Here is a 21,506-nt window from a genome sequence, read left to right on the forward strand (position 1 = left end):
CTCTTTTACCAAAAACAAAGCAACTATGTATACCACCTCAGAGTAGTGTTTAAGTAATAGGCACGAGCACTGATAGTAATTAAATTACGTAATTAAAAATATCAATTTTCCATATCACTATTACAAATTGAAAGTTTTTGTGACTACGCTTACAGCAACGGATGATCCATTTTTGCCGCATCCTTCCGTCATAATCACCCGCGCATAACGACAAACAAATAAAATGTAAATGCCGAATATAAGATAAAGTGATAAAACACGCGCCTCGTAGCCAAGCAAGGGTAACTGTATCGAATGATGATTTGGTAAGATACAAATTGGTTGTTGGTTGCGTTGGTGGTAGTAGTAGTAGTAGTAGTATAGGTGGTTGTGGTGGTGGTTGGTGGTGTTGATGTTTAAACGAGTTGATTTGGATGGTTGGTTGGTTGGTAATTGAAGGAAAAGGCATTTTTTATTAATTAAAAAAAAGGAATATATATATTTTTAATTCTCTTATGCCATAATAAAGACTGGTAAAAATAACGGTAAAGTGTTGAGAAATTAGAATAAAAGGCTAATGCTCGTAAGGTGTAGAACTGTATAACGAAATTTGAAGTTTCTTTGTGGTAAATGTGTATAAGAAATAAAATACATAACTTATTATCATAGAACGATTATTGAACGAAAAAAAAACAACAATTTCAACAAAATACTAATAAGGGCAAATAGCTAGACTTTGAAAAAAATCTTAAGAACGCTACAAGCTTGTGTGAAATTTATATTTAAGAAGATGTTTAAATAATATTTAAATAAATATTAAATTCATATGCACCTATGTACAACTAAATATTTAAATACTATGTATTTTTGCTTAATTTACGAATATAAATTTGATTTAGTTTAATAAAATAATTTTTTAATTAGCACTGCAAAGCATTTTTATGCAAAATATAACAGCTTATGCATAAAAGTACATAAAAACAAGAAAAACGTTACACTGAAGCTATAACAACCTTCCCGGCTAACGGTTTGCATACCACGGAAAACGTTTGCTCATACCTTCTAGCCATGTTGTTTGTTATAAGCAACTTTCAAGACGAATTAAGGTTATTTAATAAGGAAAAATTATTTTTTTATGAAGATCTTTATCCTGGTTTTCATTGGTCAGTTTATATAGCAACAATGTACATATATGCTATAATGGTCCGATCTAAACATTTTCTTTCTTATTGCAGTGTTGCCTTGAACAAACATTTATGCCGAATTTCATAAGGATATCCTGTCATATAAAACATTTTTCCATATAAGAACTTGTTTTCATCGTTCAGTTTGTATGACAGCTATATGTTAAAGACATCTGATCTAAATCATTTTTTTTGAGATTATAGCGTTGCCGTAGAAAATAATTTATAACGAATTTCGTAAAAATATCTCGTGAAATAAAAAAGTTTTCCATATCAGAACTTTGTTGTTATCATTCAGTGTGCAAAATTTCAGATCGATATCTCCAAAACTATGCGATTAGCTCGCGTATATACAGACGGACACGGCTGATCATTAATATATACTATGTATATGCTTAAAAGGGTCTCCATCGCTTCCTTGTAGGACAAACAAACTTCGTGGCAAACTTAATATAACTGTTCAGGGGTATAAAAAATAGTTATGTATGCATAGTTATTCTATAATCAACAAAATCCGCGAGTACTTAAAGGCTCATGCTAATTTTTTTTTTTATTTCAAGCAAAAAAAAAAACTAAAACTTTAAAGTAACAGTTTATATTAACGTCATACTAGCTGAATTAGCAGAAAAACTGTGTCTACAAAAAACTCCACCACGCTAATTAAACTGAAGCGCTCTTAGCGAGTGCCTACTGTACTTAACTAGCTTATGCTTGTATGAAAATGTGTTTTTATGATTCTTTAAATGAAAAGCTAATGATATATAATATTTAATATTTTTTGATGGCTTTTAATTCCGATGCGCGATGCAAGAATGCTTCCCGATGCCTTTCTGTGCAATAAAGCTTTAAGATTTTTGAGATATGTTGCTGGTAAATAGCAGAAATAACTCAAAGAGGTGTAGAAGTGGTGCTATAAAGGGTCTGTAGGCGCGTAAAATGAGTGGGATCGTCAAACACGATTTTTATGAATGTATATATAATTATTTACATAGTTATATATATTTCTAATGCAAGTAATTTCATATCACGCGTTGACTATCCCATCGCAGCTAACAATAATATGCAACAAGTAGTAGAATAAATTGTGAATATGCCTTTGATGACCAACTCAAGGCTGAGAATTACGCCAGATAGACTCCGTTAATGTTAAGTTAAACAAAATTCATCACTAGCTGCTTATGTAATTATATTTTTATATAATTCTAAATGTAAATATTATCATATTACTAATCGGTTAGTGGTGACGAACAAGGCGTTAGGTATTATCAAATTAATGGTGCACTTACAACAACAAATCACCATAAATATACCACTTGTTTACGGTGTCTAAATACGTGTTAAAAATTAGCGCATTTTCCATCAGGTGTGAAATATTAACAAAAAAAAATCGCTTTTTAGTGCATTAGCCACTAGTAAAAAAAAAGTATGTGTTTTTGGTACAAGAACGGGACAAGGATTAGCAGGTTTTGTGATTTAGGTGGTTTGTAAATTTTTTGGTTTTTTTTTATACTTTTGGATTTTTTTTTGTTTATGCTTACAGCAACGGAGGAACCATTTTTGCCACTGCCGCCTTCAACAAACATTTTCGAAAAGTTGAGCATATTCGCGAGATAACCCAACGTAATGCCGATTAAAATGATATAATTCCAACGACCGCCAATGAGTGGAATCTAAAGTGTGCGTGCGTGCGTTTGTGTGTATGTGGACGTACATTGGTTTCATGTTCGAGATTGTTATTTGTTTCGCAATATATTTTGATTTTTAGTTTTTGATACACCGAAAAAGAAAATTGGAAAAAAGAGAAAAAGAAAGTCTGATAATTTTGAGTTTCATATAAAACGTTTGTTCTGAGTTCGTCACAGCGCCGACGTTAAAGGGTGCTGCAACAGTGGCTACTTTTTTTTTTGTTCTCGAAGATAGCTGTAAATATTAAAAAATAGTATAACAAAAAAGTGTTGATAAAATAAAATGAAATAGACGAACAAATGACATGGTATGGTAGCATAAAAATGCCCAAAGAAAAACCAATAATAATAACAACGAAGAAAACACAATAAAATGGGGTTAGAGTGTATGGGCGTTGAATGTGTCTACACAAGCCTGTTTTGAGTTCTACTAAGCTAAAAAAATGTATGAAATACATTTTAAGGCTTTCTTAAGAAGTCCTACAAAAACTCTTTTAATTTGGTATTTCAGGAGACTAAAAATGAAGCCTGGTATACAACTTTATACTTTATACTACAAAACAAAAAAAAGTAATGGTGAAAAATAAAATTATAGATAAAATAAAAAAGAAAATTAAAAATTAAAAAAAAAACAAGAGAACCGGTTAACTTCAGCTACACCGAATCTATTGTATAATACCCTTAACAAATAAAAAGAATTTGATTTTGATGGGCCAGTTTGTATGACAGCTATTTGCTGTAGTGGACCGCTTCTAGCGAAGAAAAGAACATGAGCAAAACTTCAAATCAATATCTCAAAAACAAAATGACTAGTTCGCGTATTTACAGACAGACAGAAAAACAGACGCACATGACAACTTGTCATGTTGGTCTTTTGTATATGTATATATTGTATAGGGTCTCTAACGTCTACATTCGGGTGCTACAAACTTCGTGCCAAACTTAATATACCCTGTTCAGTGTATAAAAAAATTTAAAAAATATATGTATAAAAACAAATTAACATTAAAAAAATAGATAAAACAGCATTAAAAAAAAAATTATTAGCTGCTGCTTTAACAACAACAATTCATGGTTAACTTTTTTTTTTGAGGTGAAAAAACTAATATAAAATTTAGTAGCAGGAAATAATATTAAATTTATTTTATTTTTTTAGACTTTTAACAGTTAAAAAAATAATGAAGTTTTATTATTTATTTTTTCAATTAAATTTATGTATAATAACACTTTTTTTATTTATGTTCAAAAACAGCTGCCACAATAACAATATTTATGATTAAATTTTACCATTTTTTGGGAATCTTATATTTATTTAATTTTTTTAAACTGGCAATAACGGTAAAAATAACACTAAAAACTAGGTTTTTTTTCAATTAAAAAAAATGTTTATCGCTAACTCAAATGAATTGGTGAAAAATATAGACAAATGATTTATTAGTTTTGTTTGTTTTAAAACCAAAACCTATAAACACACATACTAAGTACTATAAAACCCAGTTACTAACAACCTTATTAACGAAAGCTATGAGTTTTATAAAGAATCTTAACAAATAAAAGTTAATGGAAAAATAGATAAAAAAAATAAAAATAATATTAAAAAAAAAAATAAATAAATAATTAACAAAAAAATAAATATAAAAAATAAATTTAAAAAAATAACAAAAAGTAATAAAAAAGAAAAAAAAATTTAATAAAAAAATAAAAAAAAGTGCTCAAATACATAAAAACAGTTATGAAGCGTACCACAACCAAATCAAGAAAATATACTTTTATAAAAATAAATAAAAAATTAAACAGGAGTGGGAAAAACTAAATAACAGTTAGTTATGGAAATTACTAAGTTTAGATACATACATATTTTATACATATATTTAAAACAGGCAGTAAATAAGATCCATGAGCAGTAAGAACGTTTAGCTATTGCTAATAATTAAATGTTTTCAATATACTTTTTTGAAAGATTTCTTCAACTGCTCAGTGATTTCAAATATTGTATGTTTTCCTTGTACATATATATAAACCAAGTAATACAATAACAATTAATGCTCAATGAAAGTAATTATTTAAGTTTTATATGAACATAGTTTATATACTTTACTATTATATATATATATAAATAGTGTTTTATGTAATTAGAGTTGCCATCATAAGTTTGTCTAAATTATCGCATTCTCTCAGCTAAGTCTTTTTAATAATTTAAGGGAAATTAAATACAGATGTTTAAGCTAACAGCTAGATTCAGGAAATAAATATTTCAAAGAGTAAGGAAAGTAGAAATTGAAATAAATCGTTTGCACAAAAGGAATTAGTGGGTTTTTTCCAAATTTTTAAGTGAAAAATGCTTAAGAGTTTTGGTACAACATTTTTTTTGTTTTTCTGGAAAAAATTTGTAAAGTTCGATTTTGAGGGTACTATAATATTATTTTAGAATCATAAAGTTGTATTGCGCAAATAATTAAAGCGTGATACCAAACTTAGGTTCAATACACCGTTTTAAGTAAATTTTAACAAGTAATGAAAGCTGCCAGCTCCTACAGCTAAATTCCTAAAGGATTTTTAGCCGATAGAACTGATATTTTGCTATGTGTTAAATAACTACTTTAAAATTGGTGACTCTGGACTTGGAAGTTTGTGGAATTTTACAGTGTTTTGGAACGATAAATAAATTTCTGATATAAATCTGCCGCTACAACAACCACAACACGTATCTAAAATATTAGATCTTTAGGCTAAAAATTCTGTAAACTTCCGGTTTAAGCTTTCTTTTCAGCGTATTCTTGGGAACTTGTTGCACTTTTTTATATGAATCTACCGTTTTAAGGCATTTTCGAAACGTATTTTCTATTTTTTTATAATATATATCATATATGATATATATCAACGACAAAAGTTGAATTTTAATAAAATTGACAGTAATTTACTTGGAACTGCACAGAAAATTATAACAGATTCAGTATTTCTACTATAGTAGAAAACAAAGCGTCTGAGAAATTGTTTTTAAATACAATTTATGTGTATTATTCAAACAAATTAAATTTAGATACATTTTTTCAAAGAGAATTGAAATTTGCAATGTAATTTATTGCTAAAGTTTCAAAAAGATATAACTATTTTCTACACTCCGCAATTAAACTTGCATAACTTGCATAACGTAAAGAAGAACAAATTTCAGGAATGCATTTCGGGCGCAAACATATTTAAAAATTTATAATTAAATTGATTTCAAACTAAACATTGGAACTTTTTAAAGACAAAGTGGAATTTAAAGCGTTCATGCTAGATTATTTCAAATTGTACATATATGATTTCTCAAAGGTGAAATTTGGCAACGCTGCAATGATTTTGCGCGTTTATAAAATATAATTTGAAAATTTTTGAGTAACTAAAATTATTATTAGCGTTCAATTGTAAATTATATGCATTTTTGTGTAGAAAAATGTTGTTGCCGTTTAGTTTTACATATTCGCTTTCACCAATTAAATTTAATACGCCGCCTGTCTATTTTTCTTATGAAACTTTTTTTTTCAATTTTTATTTTGTTGAAGAAAATGTTTTTTTTTAAAACAAACTTACTGCAACTGTGGAGCCATTCTTGCCAACACCGCCAGCCAAAATAACTGAGAATATAAACCATAATGACCAAATACCACATACTAAGGTCATTAGCGATAAGGTGGACCACAATTGAAAATTACCAAACATCTAAAGGGTATATATTTATAATAAATGTATATAAAGATAGCGTTGAGGTAAGAGTTTTATATTTTGTATTGTTTTTTATTGCAAAAATTATGGCATTTTCCAACAAAAAAATAATTATAAAAAAAAATTACATAAATAATATTTCTAGTTTTTGCCAAATAATTATGTAGTTTTGTTAATTTTGTTGAAACTTTTTAAAACAACTGTATGTATGTCTGTATGTTAGCCACATCACCTATGCATGTGTTTAGATATGTAAGTATGTATATTCGGTGGTCAATTTACAATAATTTAGCTGCTAATATACACTTTTTTTTATTGAAAGTAAATTATTTGATGTGAAAACATATGAGAAAATGTAACGATTGTTTTGGATTACTTAATATTATGCTAGTAAAATTTTTTTGGGCCAAACGGGTTAAAAACCACAATAACATAAATACATAAAATACACTGAAAAATTAAATTAAATAATGTACCAGTGAAATGTAAAAAAATATGTGTATAATTGTAAAGAAACTTCAATTTGTGTATTAAAATAGCAGTTCCTAAATATATGCAGAGGTTTTAATTAATATGTATGTATATAATCAAAGTGCTGCGGTTAAAATGTGTCAATTGTGGAATGATTTTTAACTATTTTGAATATTTAGATATAAAAAACTGACCTCTTAGCAATTACCTAAATAACTGTCACGTTTCAAAAAAAAAATTTTTTTTAATTATTTTTGATTTAAAAGCTGTTATAAAACCTAAAAATATAAAAACCAAATATACATATATACATACATATATGAGCGAGAAAAATATTTGAGGGATAAATAAACATTTAAATATATAAAAAATATTTGAGGGATAGATAAACAATTGTGAAGGTAAGAAAGAAAAACATTTTTAACTCCGAAAATATAATTTTATATACTCCGAAAAAATTTTCAACGCTAATATACATTTGACATATTGACTACAAACAGTTTTTTCGAACGAAAAACTGATTTTTTACATAGTAATTGCAACTCCGAAAATAACTCCGAATCACCAAAATGGATTGCTAAGCATTAGTCTAAAATTAACTTGATGAAATTTTATTTTTTTGGGAAAAATTGCAATTTCGACATATTGGTCTAAATATGTACGTATATTTCAACAGGAAAATTAATTATTTAAAATTTTTTTTAACTTACTCCGAAAGCTTTCAAAACGTTAAATTAAGTTTAAAAAATCGGCGTTGGAAAAAATATGAAACTAATGTCTGAGCCCCTATTTTTAATACAAATTATAGCCCTTAAACAAATTTTTCAACTAGGAGTGAAAAAAATATTAACCTATTATATAATTACTCATTTTTAATTAGAATTATAGATTTTTTAACAAAAGTCTCTTTTTTTTAATGCTAACACATTTCAACCGCACACACCATATACATATATAAGTATCTAAATATCGATTTTTTAAATAATTTTAAAATCAACAAAAATCATACCCGCGCTTGCCACACATCCGAACCGAATACCGCCGATATAATATGTATAGCCATAATGGTAAATTGCGCTTCCGTCACATCGATTTTGCCGAAACGCAGAGTGCCTGAAACGTACGTCTGCCAGTGAGCGCAATAGAACAAGCCAATGGCACAGAAACACTGCAATGTTAGATTATCAAAAATATATTTACTATTACAATATTAATCGTTAATAATTTATTTGTGTTACACACCTGAAAGAACAACCAATTTGGATATTGTCCCAATTGACAGGATATACACGCCGAGAGCGCAACGAAAACGGTCGATATGGAATCACAACCATGATCGAAGAGTTCACCCAATGGTGATTGGGTATTTGTGCGTCGCGCCTGCTTGCCGTCGATCGAATCCAAACTTTGATAAACAAAAAGTCCGAAGGCGCACAGCAGGCTAGCCCAGGCGGGTGGTGTCGACTTGCCATCGGGACTGTAGCTGTTATGTACGAGAGAAAAGAAAAAAAAAAAATTCAATTAGAATACACGTTTATTTATATTTACTATTAGACTAGGTTTAAACGGTTTTCCCAGATTAGAGCGTGTAATTATGTTTATATTGGTGTCAATTTGAGAACGAAACAAATAATGCCCATAAAAATGTCTTAACTATTGTTACTATATATAGTTATACGAGTACATGGGTGTTTTATATCCTCTACACTGTCTCAAATAACCTACGTAGTTTACAAAAAAAACCAAAAAAAAAAAAAATTTGCAGGTAAATATTTGTTGAATTGATGTTAAACAAAGAATTTTTACACCAAGCAGCCTGAGTCTAAGCCTCATATCATATGTAGGCAAAAAGCAAAAAAAAATTATATTAAAAAAAACATATACATACACACATATATTTTTTGATTGATCAACACACGAATTCACTCCGAATATTTTTTGCAGTCGAATTTACCATAATAATAATCAGATTATCGCCACCTGACAATTAATGGGGAAAACAACTTTCTAATAGAAATATTCCGAATTCACTCTGAATAGTTTTTGTAGTAGAATTCTCCAAAAAAATTATCAAATTGTCATTATCCGGAACTTAAACTTTGTCTTTTTTAATTATGCTTTCACAAAAAAATTGTCCGAACTCACTCCGAATAGTTTTTGTAGTAGAATTCACTAAAAAAATAATCAAATTAATTCTAAAAGAAATATTTTTTTGGTTCTAAACTTTGCCTTAAGTCTTAATAATATATTTTTCCATAACAAAACCTACTCCGAATTCACTCCGAATATGTTTTTGCAGTAGAATTCGCAATAAATATAAATCAGTTCATCGTTATATGGCATGTTTTTTAATATATTCTTTGAATTTACTATAATAATAATCATATTATCATTATGTGTCATTTAAAAGTAGAAAAATACCTTATTTAGTCTTTTATGGGAAGAACATATTTCAAATATTTTCTGCAGTAGAATTATCGATAATAATAAACAGTATAATCCCAAGAGACTATCTAGAATCCCTTGCTATAATATAGGTTATGCAAAATCGAACCGACCGGATGGTCTCAGCAGTATTGGCCAAATGCTCGGAATGCTGTTGAACCCTAAACGCTAAAAAAGTTGCGAACTAACATGTTGATAATTTCAATAACTTTTTAGAGTTCTATTAGAAATAAAATTACTAAAATAGGCTTCCTTGAAAAAAAAATAATAATAAACTTATACATATTTAAAAAGTATATAATTATTTTTAACTTCATACGTTTATAAGCATTTATAATTTATTGGCCTACTTTAACATTTAATGGTTTGGCATTGACTGGTAGGAGCAACTATTATTAGAAAAACATCCCCTACGCTGTATGCATGACCCTTCGAGTAGACAACACGCAGTCAACCAACTCGTCTATGTTATTATCAAAATACACACGAGCCTATTTTACTCAGGTGTACATACCTGTTATCAGTATATGTTGTACATACATAAGCATATATGATTACAATGTACACATACTAAATGGAAATAATGTATTGATTTATGCTGTTACCGAAAATCTAAAAATAATTGACAAAAAAAAATATTTTTGACAGAATGAATATGGAAAAATACTAATGAGTGAGCAAACAAGTCCAGGATGCGACAGACAAGCCACATCTGCCACGTTCCCTGTTTTCTGAATATTGGTAAAGCTCAAAAAAATTGAAATGGAACTGTATGAACATGATTTTCCCAATACAGACTTGCCAACGTAATCAGAATGGACCCTAATTTTTACACGACCAAGGACTGGCAGGAATGTAGCCTTGATCTTGAAAAGCAAATAAGCAGATAAATAAAGAACACCTAGAGATGAATGAAAAGTGTACAGGGTAGAGCCTACTTTGTTTATAAACAAAATCAAGACGGTAATATTTTTAGTTAACGAACTAAAATCAAGTAAAAAGGGTGGAGTATTTATGCCTACATAAGGATGAAGCACAAACGACTGCATTTGATTGTTACGATTTTTGGTTCATATAAATCTCAGCATTTTGATCTTAATTTCAAATACGTAATATTATTTGAGCGTTGTAACCATATATAGGTAGATTTAAATTGGGGAAATTCACTGCGACCAATGGTCTATTGTGCCCTCTCCTGCTATCCCAACACATCATTTAACCCAGTTGAATCGAAGAGGCTTAGTAAAGCTCCTGGGTTAATGGTTGTGATATGTTCTGTTACATTCGCCCGATAGCCTGATCCCCCTTTCTTGCGGTTGTGAGGCAATCACGGACTATGTGTTCTAGTGTCTTTGCCGTATGGTCGCACAACCGACACAGATCAATGGAGTTGGAACCCAATCTGAGCAGACAATACCTTTGCCTGCAGTGATTTGTATAAAACACCACTAGCTGCCTTAATTTTTTACTGGGGACACCGATTAGTTTCTTGAACTCTCCCAGAAACAGTCTCGCCTGATGAAGACCGGGCATTTGTTGCCGGTGGCGATTTCTACAGGCTCTTTTCTCTTTTCATAGCTCCTCTCGTAATGTATGGGGGTTCACAGAGAAAAACGGTTTCGGTCCTATTGGCCTAGTTGCCGCTGCTCTTCTGCCAGAAGATCGGCAAATCATTGATGTTGTATTCCAAAGGATCCATGCTAATAAAAATTTTTTTTCGTGGCAAAGCTTTTAAATATTTTTAAGCACTTTTGTACCATTGTTGATTTGATTCCCCCCATGATGTAGTCCTCCTACTCACTTTTCTAGCGCAGTGAAACTTTTAGCTTTTTTCCAAAGTATATTTTCTTGATAATGTCGTCTCTGGGAAAGAGTGCCATCGATAAACTATCCCCAAAAAGTGAGTACCAGCCCTAGATATTTTATTTCCTCAACCCTAGCCACTTCCACTCCATTGAGTGTCAATCCTCTCAGGGATGGAAGAGGATGGGTTAATATTCAATATATGTATGTCTCTATGTATGTACATGTACATACAGGTTAGTTGAAAAGTTTCTGCGCTCAAAATGGAGAAAAACGGTTTTCGATACCAGATATATATTTTTTTATTCAATATAATCCTCCTTAACTTCAATACACTTATTTCAATGATCCTCCTAAAATTTTATGCCATCCCTATAATAACTTCCCGGAAGCTCTGCAAAATACCCGTCTACGGTTGTAATAGGTTCTTCATTCTACGAAAAACGTTTTCCACGAAAGAATTGTTTCAGGCTTCTGAAGAGGTGGTAGTCGCTGGGAGTCAAATCTGGTGAATACGGTAGATGCTCAAGCAATTCGTATTTTAACTCGTTGAATTTTGTCTTTGTTAAAACACCTTTGGGAGCAGGTGCATTGTCTTGATGAAAAATGATTTGTTTGTGCTGCAAACCAGGTCTTTTCTCACGAATTTTTTCATCCAGCTGATCCAAAAGTCTGCAATAGTATTTAGAACTGATTGTTTTACCTTACTGCAGATAATCAATCAACAAAATTCATTTTGCATCCCGAAAAACTGATGCCATAACCTTTTTTGCTGATCGTTGTGACTTCACCTGCTTTGGAGTTGAACAACCAGCTTCAGTTTACTATAAACGTTCTTGTTTCAATTTAGGATCATGTTGGTAGATCCAAGTCTCAACCATAGCTATAAAACGACGCAAGAAATCGGTTTTATTCTGCTTAAAACGCTACAAATTATGCTGAAAATTTTGCTTTCGATCCAGTTTTTGTTGAATTGTTAACGTGTGCGGCACTAACTTTCTTTAACTAGCAATTACACGCTTAGTTAAACTTGGATCTTCACTAAAAATATTATGGACTTGCTCAATGATTTCTGGTGTGGTTGCGGTTTTTGGTCGTGCTTCGCGTGAATCGTCTTCAAGCCTTGTACGACCACGTTTAATCTCACTTATCATTCTAACAATTGTTAATAACTTTACTTTGGTTTTAAACCTTTATTAAATTTTTTTCCATATTAAAAAATGCTCCGACACGTTAACTTCAAATGGCTTGTAAACAAATAATTAATTGACAGAAAGACTTGTAACTATACATGCGTTCTCACGATTGATGTACCAACTTGAGAAAAAAAACGTTGGAGCTGGTAGTGCTATTTCTTGCTGAAGCAACCAACTTTTCAACCAACCTGTAAGTACATACGATGAAGTATATATGTATGCACATATTGCCATACGTGAACAATAAAAGCATAACAATTCAAATTCAACAACTTGTTGCGAAACAGTTGCATTGTGTAGTACAATTTAGTGCTAGTTTATTCCAACGATTGACTGCTTTGCTTGCAAAAGCTAAAGCCAACGCCAACACCATTGACAACGTTAACGGCAACGTCAGCGGCTGCGCTGTCAGCAGCGATGACAATTAACTGTCAATTCGAACCAAAAACAAACACCAACACTACCAGCAAATTCTCATAGAACCGCAAGCGAAGTAGAATGAAATGAGCGCAGCAGATAAAATATGAAAAAAAATTAATAACAAACAAGAAGCCGGCATATAGCAATATGCTTACATATATACATATGTACGTATATAACTACTAACAAATATGCAGTGAGTGTTGTGTGTGCTGTGAAAAAGCCGGTAGAAAAGGCAATGCGAATACGTCATAAGTTGCTAAGCAAAACAATTGCATGTGATGTTGAAAGGGGAGGGCGAGAAATCGCACAGCGCTAAATGTTACTAATTTGTATGTACTAGTAAACGCGATGTGTGCAGAAGTGCAAAGTGCAGCGGATTAAGTTGAATAGCAATGAAAAATATTTTGCACGCTACATAATAACGATTTAGACACTTAAACGATTGTAATAGAAATGTAATGCGCAACTATAAAGCAGTGATATGTACAGACTAGGCGTGTGGTTTGCCTTTACATGGAATTTGTATTCTACACAGGGACAATTTTTAACAATTGTCTTAATAGTTTTTAACACGCTCAAAGTTTCATGCAAAAATGTCTGAAAAGTGTGAAAATTGGAATTACAAAAATCATACAACATATGTTTGGGTATATGTACAGTTGTGTTCATGAAAATAGTAGTACAAGAGTTTCTTATAATTAAAGATCTTTTTCAAACTTGACCTGCCAAATCAACAAGTGTGATTATTTTGGTAGCATAGACACTGCAAATTATGAAAGAGCATTGCACATCGAGAAGCGCGAATTTATAGTGAAGCTAAGGAAACATGAAGTGAATCGAAGCAATGGTGGGATACAGCTCCATAATGATATGCAATGCTATAAAAAAAATGATAAAGCGTAGAAACGTGTGCGTAAATGTAAAAAATTATTAGACGACAGAACTGTATGTAAAAAAAAAAAAACAATTATGAATGCTTAGGCTGTGCTCTTTTACAAAAATTTTTAAAAAATTATTTAAGCTTGTCGGTTACAACTCTTACAAATCGTAGGAGACTATTTGAAAACATTTAAAGATAAGGAGTCCACGGAACGGACCTCTTTTAACGAAGAAACAATGATGAAAGCAAAGTAATTTTTGTTATTAGACATAGGGTCTAGAAAGTAGGCCTGTCCACTAACAAATCAAGTACACTACTAAAATTTTTAAACAAAGTGCTCTGAGCATTAAGGTATGGGCTGGCTTTTCGTATCATGTTGTCGGTCCTATATATATCTTTGATCAATGGCGAGCAAACTAGCTCTAGCTAAGGAGTGGTTTGCATCAGAAAAAATTGATGTTATGGTTGTAGTGGCAGAAAACATTCCTGAAGTAATTTTGCCAAGTTGACAGTTCTTGCCCGTATAAAAATCCGAGTCCGTTCCGGTTACTTAGAGCCGATAGTCGTGGGAACAGTAAAGCACTGGCCATTACAGGCACTGGAACTGAATCCAAACGAAAGTTTCAAGTTTCAATCAAATAATAGTAAAAAAAAAAAAACCATTTACTACAAGAAATTTTAACTGTTAACTGAATTTTCTTTCTGCTTTTCCTTCAACCAAATAGGCACTACTATTTTCGTGAACCAATTTAAATGTTTTATCAATGAATCTTGTAAGTAAAAAAAACTTATATATATAGCAAAAAAAACCATGTTTATATAGTAGAAATAGTTAAAAATTATTTTTAAATGTTTTTTGTTTTCATGGTTTGTATTTTTACCTTGATGTTTTTGTTTTCTAGTTAGAACCCACTAGCACTACTATTTTCAAGAACGCAGCTGTATATACCATAGAATAAACGGATTAATTGTTGACTAATCAATTATATACATATTCACATATGTATATACTTCAACCCACTATGTATGTTTGTGACTATAGCTTATCAAGACACCCTTCAACGCTTAATGACGTTGAGGAATCAGCCGATGTGTGCTTCACAAATGACATCAAAAAAATGTAAACAATGCTGACAAGAGATTTATATACTTGTATACTACTGCTATGCGGTATGTATGTTTATACTACATACAGTTACGTCAAACTAATAATAAGTGAAACTAATCACATTTTACTAATTTCATACAAAAGAGTACATATATTTATTATCGATATAGCTGATAGCTTAAAGTCAGCAAAATAATTAAATAATTTTCGGAAAAGCAGTGCCGAACACAAGTTTAGTTTTTGATACAATAGTTCAAATTCGGTTAACGTCATCATTTGAATACTTGAAGATTTAGTAAGTAATCAACAAATCATCAGATGCAAATTTGTTGTATAAAAAGTACACTGCGTCGTAGTAGCGAGTAGTCCATACAGGTTGGTTGAAAAGTTGGTAGGTCTCACCAAGAAGCTTAAAATTTTTTTTCTCAAGTTGAAACATCTGTCGTGAGAACACATGCAAAGTTACAAATCATTCTGTCAATTAATCTTTGTAAAAAATTTAATATCGCGCAGTGATTAGATTCTTTGTTTTGAAAGGTTTAAACGCAAAGTAAAGTTACTAACAATTGTTAGAAGTGTATAAGAAGTCCTCACCTTTAAAACACATCGTTAAATTTTGAGCCGGTGAATTTAAACGTGGTCGTACAAGGCTTGAAAACGATTCACTCATCATTGAGCAAGTTCATATTGTTAGTGAAGATCCTATTTTGACTAAGCGTGAAATTGCTAATGCCATAGGCATCTCAGACGAAAGAGTACTTCATATTTTACTTGTAGAATTACATGAAATGGCTGTTTGGAAAGTTAGTGCCGCACACGTTAACAATTCAACAAAAACAGAATCGAAAACTAATTTCTCAGCAAAATTTGAAGCGTGTTAAGCAGATTAAACCGATTTCTTGCGTCGTTTTATATTTATGGATGAGACTTGGATCAACCAACATGATCCTAAATTGAAACAACAACGTTTATAGTGGACTAAAGCTGGTTGTTCAGCTCCAAAGCAGGTGAAAGCAGGCAATCAGCAAAGAAGGTTAAGGCATCAGGTTTTCGGGATGCAAAAGTAATTTTGTTGATTGATTATCTGCAGTAAGGTAAAACAATCAACTCTGAATATTATCGCAGTCTTTTGGATCAGCTGGATGAAAAAATTCGTGAGAAAAGACCTGGTTTGCAGCACAAACAAATCATTTTTCATCAAAATAATTCACCTGCTCATAAAGGTGTTGAAATAATGACAAAATTCAACGAATTAAAGTACGAATTGCTTGAGCATCTACCGTATTCATCAGATTTGGCTTCCAGCGACTACTACCTCTTCAGAAACCTGAAACAATTCCTTCGTGGAAAGCGTTTTTCGTCGAATGAAGAAGCTATTACAGCCGTAGATGGGTATTTTGCAGAGCTACCGGAAAGTCATTATAGGGATGGCATAGAATATTTTGAGGATCATTGAAATAAGTCTTTTGAAGTTAAGGAAGATTAAATTGAATAAAAAAATATATTTCGTACCAAAAGCAGTATTTTTTCATTTCATGCGCAGAAACTTTTCAACCAACCTGTATATTACGTAAGAAATTGCCTTTGTATCCCGATTGCCGATTTCAACAAAAATACATTAAAAACTATATATAATATTTATCTGTATGTATGTAGATTAGCAAGTCATAATATGTCATCATATAATACAATACAATAGACTTCTGCGCATATATACAAACAAAACAACAAAATTATATCAAAATTTCAGATTAAAGCCGGAATTGCGTTCGCATGCATTTTTATGTCTTTGTTTTTTTTTTTTTTGTTTTACTAATTGAGTAAATTGACCAACTGCTGCACTCAGAATACGCGATCTATACTGAAATATGGAAAGTATACAATATAAGGCGTTCAGATTTCAAAGCCATGAGCGCATAAAAGGAGCTTTTAGTGACAATATTCTAATCATGCGCATTAGTATTAAGTAAAAGAAGTTATGGTGATAGGGATAGCGCTAAAAACGCAACTATGAAAAATCAAAGCTTTGAAAAATATATATTGAAGGATTTGTGGTGTTAAATTTAGATACGTATGTAATATGAATTTGCTTTTCTGTAGATCAAGAAGCCAAATTTGAAAGATTGATGTCACCGTCTCAACAAATAGCGTAGCTTAAAGAGGTTAGGTACCAATTGGATGGACTTCTAATTGACGACACCCGGATAAAAATGAACCTTGGGCGCATCTAACATATCAAAGCCGATAAAAACAACCCTGAACTATCCAAATAACCTAGAAATCTAGAGATAACGGTGCCTTTCAGCAATTTATGTTTAGATACGACTCTATCCGTCATGATCAGAAAGTTAGACCACTGTACTAAAATTTAAATTCAATTTTAGTCATATAAGCTACTTAATATTTGGTACATATTGGAATATCAATCAATTAGAAGGATTTATATACACAAGTTTATATGCTTTTATAAACAAATATATCTATATAAGTCGCATAAATATTTTGTTGGTGCATCGACATTTGTATTATCAGATTTGATATATTTAAAAGCGATAAGATATAGTACAAAAAAAAAAGAAACGTCTAATCAGGCAAACATTTATTTTGTTTACTCATTGTCTGCGCAGTCAAACGAAAAAACAAAAAAATGCTAACTTTAGCTGCACCGAAACTATAATACCCTACACAGGGGTAAATTTCTTATAGCATAAAATGGTATTAAAAAAGTTCTCTATCTCGCGTTTGATCGGTCAGTTTGTATGGCAGCTATACGCTACAGTGCTCCGATCTGAACAATTTGTGCGGAAATTGTAGCGTTGTCTTGGGCAATAGTCTATGCCAAATTTCGTGATGATAGCTCGTAAATATAAAAATTTTCCGTACAAGGACTGGATTTTGATCGATCGGTTTGTATGGCAGCTATATGGAATAGTGCTCCGATCTAGACATTTTCTTCGGAGATTTTACCATTTCTTTGTAAAATTATCTGCGAAAAATTTTGTGAAGACATCTTTTCAAATAAAAAAAATTTCCATGTACGAAATTTCTGATTTAGGTTTAAAATTGATATTTTATTTTTAAAACTTTAAAAATTGAGTTTGGCAGTTATGCTATTCGACTGTATTATTTGCTAAGTTTATCAAAGTCGCGTTATGAATGGTGAAAGCTATTATAATGAACAAATTATTATACAAACATATATCACAAATCATAACAAGAGGCTAATAATCATTGGCAAAACAAAGACTGCGTGACTATGCAATTATTTAAAGTAAAACAGCAAAAAAAAACCAAACCACAAGCCACACTAATCTTTGTTTGAAAAATGTATTAAATAAGTGCTTATGGTACATAAAAGCCTATACTATATACATTTGTATGCAAGTATATATGTATAAGAATATTCTTTATTAAGCGCTCACACGTGTTGGGGACATAAGTGGCAAATATCTTCATTGGCAGATTTTATTGCTTTCGCTTTGTTTTCAAAGTCAGATAATACTAATTATTTAAAAAAAAAATCCATTTTATTACTGATTCGGTATTTGTTTAACCCTTTCGGTGCGTTTTGTGTACTTTGGCTTTCTTGCTTGCTTGCTTTACTGCATTCGTTTTGTGCTCTGTTTAATTGAAATTAGTATCAATGTAATTGACCTCAGAGTGGCATCGTGAGACTTGGCATCGCATAACCGGCAATTCATTTGCAAACATATATACAAATATTTATACATACATACATACATAAGTACATATATGCTTATGTATGCATGTACGAACATGCAGACGTATTAGTATGAACTTAAAGCGTTCTCCCCTGTGTAACCAGTGTCAATTGAAGGTAATTCAATTACTGAAATATTAGTAAAACTTAATTTGTTATTTATTTTTTATTTGCAGCAATATATACAATTTGTCTACATACATCTTCGTAATTCTAGTGTTAATTTTCGAAATGAATCTGAAGTTATCGATCTGAAATTTTGCCCGCATAATTTTCTCCCTAAAAAGCTACTCACTTGTCGGAAGCGCCGTTATCGGAGCACTATAGCATATAGCTACCATACAAACTGAGCTATTAAAAAAAATTCTTATATGGAAAACTTTTTTATTTGAGAAGATGTCTTCATGAAATTTGGCATAGATAATTTTCCAAAGCAATGGTACATTCTCCAAAGAAAGTGTTCAGATCGGACCACTATAGCATATAGCTACCATACAAACTGAGCTATTAAAAAAAAATTCTTATATGGAAATTTTTTTTAATTGACAAGCTATCTTTACGAAATTTGGAGCAGATAATTTTACAAAGCAATGGTACCATCTTCTAAGAAATGGTTCAGATCGGACTACTATAGCATATAGCTGCCATAAAAACTGACTGATCAAAATTAAGCTACAGATTTTTTATGCTTTTCATATTATAACTTTATGAATAATTTCACAAATAATTGCGGAATATTATTCCAAATATCACGTTCGGCAGCAAAAGGAACTGTGACGAAGATCGACGACTAGATCTATGGTAAATCCGGACAAAAACTCACGATAGCAATATTCTTCAAAACTATTTTAAATCAAAAGTCTGCAAATCACCAACTACTGAAACGTACAAATTTATTTCTTTCAAACACACATAATTTAAAAGCTACAAATTTCCAAACGGTTTGTAAAAGAAAACGCTCTAGTTAAGTTGACGCGAAATCAAACTGAAAAGCTGATGAATCATGCAACAAGTAATAACTCAAATAAACATACACGCTTATTAAGGGTACATCTCACAGAAGAATGCATTTCAACAAGCGAGCAATATAGTAATGACGGCAATTAGGCTGCATTGCATCTGCTTACCCGCTATTACATTATACAGGCACATACATACATACATAAACTATGCATTCCATATATTTATTAATTTTACATACATATGTATGTATATCTGTAAATCAATTTGCATTGCTTAGTCATGCATTTTGCCAATACACTGTTACTCAATCAGTGTGTTTATGGTGCCCATCAGCAGCCAGTAGGCGTTTTAAATACTATGATGATGCACAGCGCTAGACTATGGCGGAATAGACAGCGATAGCGACAACGTGAAGGTAACAGTCAATGAGATGAAAGCGATCATTAAAATCGCATGTAATCATGTGTATGTACATGAATGAGCAAAAACGAAAGTAGCGAAAATATTTGCAGAAAATCAAAAGAAAGCTAACTGCCAGTAGCGAAGACTGTGCAATGAGTGTGTGTGCGTGTGTATGTGTTGCAAAGTCATAAAATTACAAAATTATAAATCACACTCGCACATACATACCTATTCCCTAACTACAATATATTTTAACTTTTTTTTCATAAAAATCTATTTATGGTAAAAGACTAGGAGGTATTTACCATTTCATTGTTGCATTGCACAAGCAATAACAATGGGAATAACAATAATTTTCAGAATAAATTGCTTTGCTGTATATTATGAATAGCAATAAAGTTTCATTTATATGTAAATTATATTATTCACGCCACCTTACACACAGCTGACAATAATCAGATTAAACAGTCCGAATTTCCTAATTAATATCATTAGAAGCCGTGGAAGATATCCCGTCTCAGCAGGCTGAAGGCTGGGCATTCGCAAAGGTAATGAGCCAGCGTCTCATCATCTTCCGAGTCTACTTTTTCAATTTTCTGATGATAGAATCTATGAAGACCCCTACAATATTACTAAGTTCCCTTTTGCATGAAATTTGAAGCTCTATGTTCTGTCCTTTTTTCTTGGCAGAGCTCGAGAATGCAATTTGAAATGTTTGCCCTTCTTGTGAAATGACAGCTTTCTTTTTTCTTCGGATTTGGCTGTTGGATGTGAAGTGCCCGTCTATAAGCTGGGATAGGCGATTAAGATTCATCCCTGAACAAAGGACAACGAGCTCATCCGCGCGGCAGACGGCCTTGAAAGTTTTCCTTGTCGAATAGAAGTATTAATTCATTAATCAAGGTGACCCAAAGCAAGGGGTATAAGAAGTCTCCATGTAGGGTGTCACAAGTGACTAACGTTTAAGCAAGTATTCTTTTCTATATTTCTGTAAATTTTTTAGCATAGTAATTTCGTGGACTGTGAATTGAAAAAAAAACTCGCACAAGTAAAAGTAGTGAAAAAAAAAACACAAAAAAGTCAAAGTAAATGCGACTGCATTCATTAAACTATACGGTTAACGAGAAGGGCAAGTTCAGCAAAAATTAGGCTAATAAAAAATGCATGGGCACGGGGAACAGAGTACTAAATGTCAAAAAAAAAAGTCGAAATAAATTCAGCTTATTATTATGCAAGGCATTCAGCATTGACGTACAACAAGTAAATAATAATATGAGAGCCAAATGTGAGTAGTAGGAATTGCTGAGTGTGTAAAGTTAATGTGCCGGCTTTATTTTAAAAGTCAGGCTTCAATACGTTTTAAGTTATACTTACATATGCATATGCACACTTTATGCAAGTAAATTCATAATTATTGCTTAAGGAACCTAGAAAGCATTTAATGAAATATGCCTGTTTAACCAAAATATGCTACAATTTTCCCCGACACAACATTTTCCTATTTGATTATTCACAATGCACTTTATCACCAGCTCCTCGCT

At 31.4% G+C, this 21,506-nt stretch overlaps 1 protein-coding gene and 1 long non-coding RNA gene across 9 annotated transcripts in view; one reads left to right on the plus strand and one right to left on the minus strand.

The window, feature by feature from the left end:
• bbc (choline/ethanolaminephosphotransferase 1 bbc) overlaps positions 1–21,506 on the minus strand; it is a 29,462-nt gene that overhangs the window by 6,592 nt on the left and 1,364 nt on the right. For 3 of the 8 annotated variants that reach the window (XM_036375188.2, XM_036375186.2, XM_036375185.2), the window contains exons 3-6: positions 8,267–8,507; positions 8,034–8,192; positions 2,702–2,833; positions 154–285 (exon numbers count right to left, since the gene is read on the minus strand). In XM_036375188.2, coding sequence (XP_036231081.1) covers positions 154–285; positions 2,702–2,833; positions 8,034–8,192; positions 8,267–8,507 — 664 coding nt within the window. Of the gene's footprint in view, positions 1–153; positions 286–2,701; positions 2,834–6,421; positions 6,551–8,033; positions 8,193–8,266; positions 8,508–21,506 lie in introns of all 8 variants that reach the window. The other 5 variants (XM_070107787.1, XM_070107789.1, XM_070107790.1 and 2 more) reach the window with 5 other exon arrangements.
• On the plus strand, positions 18,401–20,369 carry LOC138856900 (uncharacterized). Its single transcript, XR_011395869.1, has 2 exons — positions 18,401–18,717; positions 18,777–20,369. It is a non-coding gene; the product is annotated as an uncharacterized lncRNA (long non-coding RNA).

This window comes from Bactrocera oleae, chromosome 4, assembly GCF_042242935.1.
Source record: "Bactrocera oleae isolate idBacOlea1 chromosome 4, idBacOlea1, whole genome shotgun sequence".
In the NCBI taxonomy this organism is placed as follows: Eukaryota; Metazoa; Arthropoda; class Insecta; order Diptera; family Tephritidae; genus Bactrocera; species Bactrocera oleae.